This window comes from Triticum urartu, unplaced genomic scaffold (genome assembly GCF_003073215.2).
Source record: "Triticum urartu cultivar G1812 unplaced genomic scaffold, Tu2.1 TuUngrouped_contig_5695, whole genome shotgun sequence".
Classification (NCBI taxonomy): domain Eukaryota; kingdom Viridiplantae; phylum Streptophyta; class Magnoliopsida; order Poales; family Poaceae; genus Triticum; species Triticum urartu.
Window position 1 is genome coordinate 1 of NW_024116390.1, and position 4787 is coordinate 4787.

Here is a 4787-nt window from a genome sequence, read left to right on the forward strand (position 1 = left end):
ACAAAATAGTCCTGCTGATATCATCAGTTTACTTTCCTGTTTGCATGCATGTGTGGAAAAAAGAAAAAGGCTGACGTGTCACAATGGGTGGCTAGAAGGGCATGCGGCCCAACCTCCTTCAGCCCACACGTGTGGCACTTATCAAGGTCCTGATAGTATAATGCTATCATCATAACAAGGTAGATTACTACTAGCTACAAGCAGCATAAACACAGATGCAAAGGCTTCTAGCAGGATTTCCACACGTATTGGCAACTAGATGTTGAGTAAGGCTTACTTTGTAACATAGAGGTCCCATATTTTCATGATTGAGGCATCCTCGCAAGCACCTTTCTCCAAGTCAATGCCAACTTTCACATTGCCAGCAGCATGCTCAGCATAGAGAGAAGATATTATCTCCATTGCACCAAGTCCGGCATTTTCAGACAGTGTTCTTGGAACCATTTCAAAACTTTCACCAAATTTTGCAATGGCATACTGATCCAACCTGCATAATTGACGAACAGATGGTGTAAAAAAGGGAAAGACGTATAAGTAACAACATTCAGTTTCATAAACCAACTACAAAAGGTGATTATAGCAAGAACACGGTTCACATATATAAAAATAATAATTATAGCAAGAACACAGTTCACATATCAAATATGTCTTTGAGTCCAACTTAAGTGTAACAAAGAATACAAACAACTGTTTTTATTAATACACATTTTAGATAACAAAAAGGCCCTATCTGGACTTCAGATGCAACCACTCCACCTATCCTTGTATCCCAATAAACACCAGGAGAAGATGCACAATAGGACTTCTATAATTATTGCCATTGTACTGGAAATGCATGCGATAATAAAATTTGCTCAGTTGAAGGTGGTTAAGCAACAGAACCATCTTTGTAACCTCATGTTTCAGATGTGCCCTTTTACATGTATATATGAAATTTATTTGTCTCAAACAAATATAGTTACCCTGTTTCCTTCAGAGAAAACTCCTTCAATCTCTTTGCCAGTTCTATTTCTGTTGCAGCAGCTCCAGGGATGATCCGACTGTCCCTGCACATTGACTGGAATAAACCTAACAGTTAGATAACATTTTACAAATCAGACGATAATGGAGCATTACTAAAATACAAAACAATGCAAGGAGATTGGTTTCAACCTGCATCACATACATACCTTGTACGTGTTTACGCCATCATCCACAGCTCTTTCAAGATCATCTAATATACTATCTGTACTGCCTCTCAAGACAACAGTAGCCACTGAATTTCCACCTTCTTCATTTTTGACAACAGTCACCTATAAAGCAAAGCAAGCGCGTTGAGCAAGCACAAAGTGATATTACTCATGAGTTGAGCAAGCACAAAGTGATGTTACTCATGAAAGCATGAAGGCATGAAACATACTCGAGCACCGCCAATTTCTTCCACCGAAACAGAGTCTGCATATCCTAATTCGTCCACATTTGGTCGGCTAAGCTTCAACTGTTTTTCATAAAGCACATGGCATCAGAATAAAGTTGCTATTGATATTCAATAAACAGATTTTGAACCCAGAACTTACAAGTGCTATAGCCCCAGTAGTACGGCAAAATCTTCGAAGCTCAAACTTTGAGCTGACTTTCAGAACCATTAGCCTGTAAACCAGAATATCTATAAGTATCACTTGTAAAGCAGGACCAAATCATGGTACTACAAAAATAAACCTATATGTGAGATGTCTTAAACTATTACAACCTCCAATTAATGGTTATCTCAAAATGTAGAAAGAAGTTCCACAAGAAAAAACTATCCTAAACCAAGACGACATTTCATATGAGAAGCGAAATACTGACTTGTAACGTTCACAAAAATGCAATGCCATATCGCCAACTGCTGCTCCACTGACAATAACCTTGGCACCTGAATCAGCCACAGATTTGATAAGCTCCTCCACCTTTGCTTCCTCAGTTTTAGCATAGTTTTCAAGCTGCACAACACCACAACCATGTGTGTTATAAGGTTACTACACATGTTTGTAATACAGAAGTAAACCATGTATAACCCTTTCTGAGTGCAGTAAACCAGCAAAGTATACAAACAAAAAATGGATGGTTATCTCATACAACTAACATACCTGCTCAGCAGAATGTATAAGAACAGTTCCCTTTGTTTCAGTTGCAGAAGTGTCAACACCACCAGCAAATACCGCAACCTACAGAATGAATGAAACGAAATTAGTACAATGGCAGGAACCCCCAAAAAATCATACATAAAATATGAAACATGCGTAAAAGGGGGGTTACAGCAAATAAAAATTGCAATGCATGAACTTTGGTTAACAGAAAAGCATAACAGGACTGCATGATGGTACAATAACGTAACAGTTGCATTCTACAGTGAATCAATTCATGAAGACACAGTTGGAATTGGAGATTTCATGAATGATGCAATGCTATGCAATTTACACACTAAACAACAGTCCATGATCAGAGCAGAGCATAAACGAATAATGGTTATCTATGTATATGCCTAAAAGCTCATATAAGCCATCCAGGTTGATTCACAGGGTTGCTATGAGTAAAACATAGCTACAGAACACCAACTAAAATTAAATGTCTAATAAGATGAGATGGATATCATTTTAACTAACCTAGAAAATACTATGAAACCCACAAAAGGCATTTTATATAATATAAGCAACCAACATTGAAGAGAAAGCAGTATCATCATAAATCAAAAGCAGAACTTCAAAAAGGTTCAATTTTGAGTTACTGAAAACTTTGATTTTTGGTGGGAAAATACATATAGCAGAATAAACTCTAGATGGTGGGCGGTCTGAGATAGGCCGTTAGGAATTGACAGCACCTATTGTATGCAAGTACACTACAATGTGGGAGCTGCTTATACATAAGAAAATGCATTATTGTCACTAAAACAGATACACACAGATAATCGACAAAAACACACAATTAACATAGTGTACAATTTCAAGCTCACCTTCACTTTCTCCACTTTTTTTATGCTCCCGACAGCGTCATTTTTCAGAACCATCCCACGGACTACAGAAGAATTGTGAAGGCCGCCTCCAACCAGCTTTGCCACTCTAACATTGTCAACATTAAAGTTTGCCGGGTTTTTGGGGCAAACTTGGATACAGGCCTGAAAAGCCATGATAAACAGATGAAACAAACCAAATATTAGTGGTATATTCCTTGATGTGGAAAAAAAAATATTTCCTCTCACGTAAGGTGGCACGGATTAGCCTACATCAGCGACAAGTGGACAGAGCACATCCTCCTGGCCAAATTGCTTGCTTGCAACAGCAGATTTCATCCTCAACACGACCTCTTCCTTGTTCCTGACATCCATATTTTCCGAGCCTTTCTCAACTAGATCATCCAAAATCTCAAGCGTCTGCAAACAGAAAGATTAAACAAAAGCAGGGGTTGCCCACAATCACATGACAGGATTAATAATACAATGCCTAGTTATTGGACGGTAAATACCTTATTAATGGCCTTGGTGTACCCAATGATGATCTCACTTGGATGCAGTCCCATCCTGATGAGCTCCTCAGCCTTCTCGAGCAGTTCACCGGCGAAAGATATGGTGAGATTAGCTCCATCTCCGATCTCCTCCTGTTGCGCTCTGGCAGCGAGCACCAGGAGCTTAGCAGCAGGGTGCTGGACATCAAGCTCGTTCACGATTGTCGCAGCATCATTCGTGATAAAGAGCTTGTCTAGATGATTAATGACCATCTTATTCATTCCTGAAACAGAATCAACTCATCAATAATGCGCCCAAAAAAAGAAAGCTGTGGAGCTTCTCTGCATCTACCACGCTACTGTACAAAACTGCGAATCACAGCAAAACGGGCCACACGGCCACGCCCTTAACCATTGCTAGACTAACAACCTACACGCGACTGCCGGTATCGATCGAGCGCCGAGACCCGACAAGCTCTACTGACCAAACCGCGGCAAAGATGCAGGGAACGGGGGAAGGGCACTCACCGTTGGGACCAAGGGAGGTGCGGGTGATGGCGGAGAGCTCGCGGCCGGCGCCGATGTTTTTCAGGACGGCCTCGTCGAGGCCCGAGAGATGCTTGTGCCCATCCTTGAGCATCGACTGGATCCCGTATCCCACCATCGTCGGCAGCGGTGAGAGCGTAGGGCGGAGGCGATCTGGTGGTGGCCGGGTGGGGTGAGGCGGATCGGTAAAACCCTAGTGGTGGCCGGCGTGTGTGCGGGAGTGGAGGAGTGGAGATGAAGAGGTAGCCCTAGAAGCTGGAAAGTTCGGCCTAGTTGGTCCACTGGATGCATCTAAATGGGCCGATTGGCCCGACAGACAACAACAGATTACGGGCTGGCCACGACAGGCTTGACCGTGTTGTAAGGGTCCGTCCGTTCGAGATCCTCACCCAAAAAAACCTGCGGTGCTATAGGCAAATCGATTTATCTACACACAATTGAAACCCTATCATCAACATCTGCTAGGGTTTTCTGATGCCTCCGTCATCGCCGCCGTTTGTTAGGGAACTAGATGTCGATTACAAGCCCGAATTACATAGCTAGCCCTGATTACAAGCACGAACTAGGATACAGGAAGAGGGAAGCGAGAGGAAGAAGAAGAGAGTCGTCGTCGTCGTCGTGTTCGTGATCCTCCGCGGATGCCGTGTCTGTCCCTTGGCCCTCGTACTTGTAGTCGCTGTTGTAACGGGCCAGCTAGGCCCGGCCCCTCACTAACAGCCCAACATAGCAAGGGGGCTGACATCCCCTCCCCCTTAAACAGTCGGCTTGCCCTCAAGCCGGTA

General features: G+C 42.8%; 1 protein-coding gene across 1 annotated transcript; it reads right to left on the reverse strand.

Annotated features, from left to right (window-relative positions):
* Positions 1-277: 277 nt before the first annotated feature.
* On the reverse strand, positions 278-4267 carry LOC125529565 (T-complex protein 1 subunit theta-like; the record flags this gene model as incomplete). The annotated part of the gene is given in 11 exon segments (XM_048693970.1): positions 278-487; positions 963-1057; positions 1170-1292; positions 1400-1477; positions 1557-1629; positions 1828-1961; positions 2109-2186; positions 2972-3133; positions 3242-3388; positions 3481-3743; positions 3988-4267. Coding segments are annotated over 11 exon segments (1499 nt in total), but the record flags the coding sequence as incomplete, so codon positions are not given.
* Between the last annotated feature and the right edge of the window lie 520 nt (positions 4268-4787).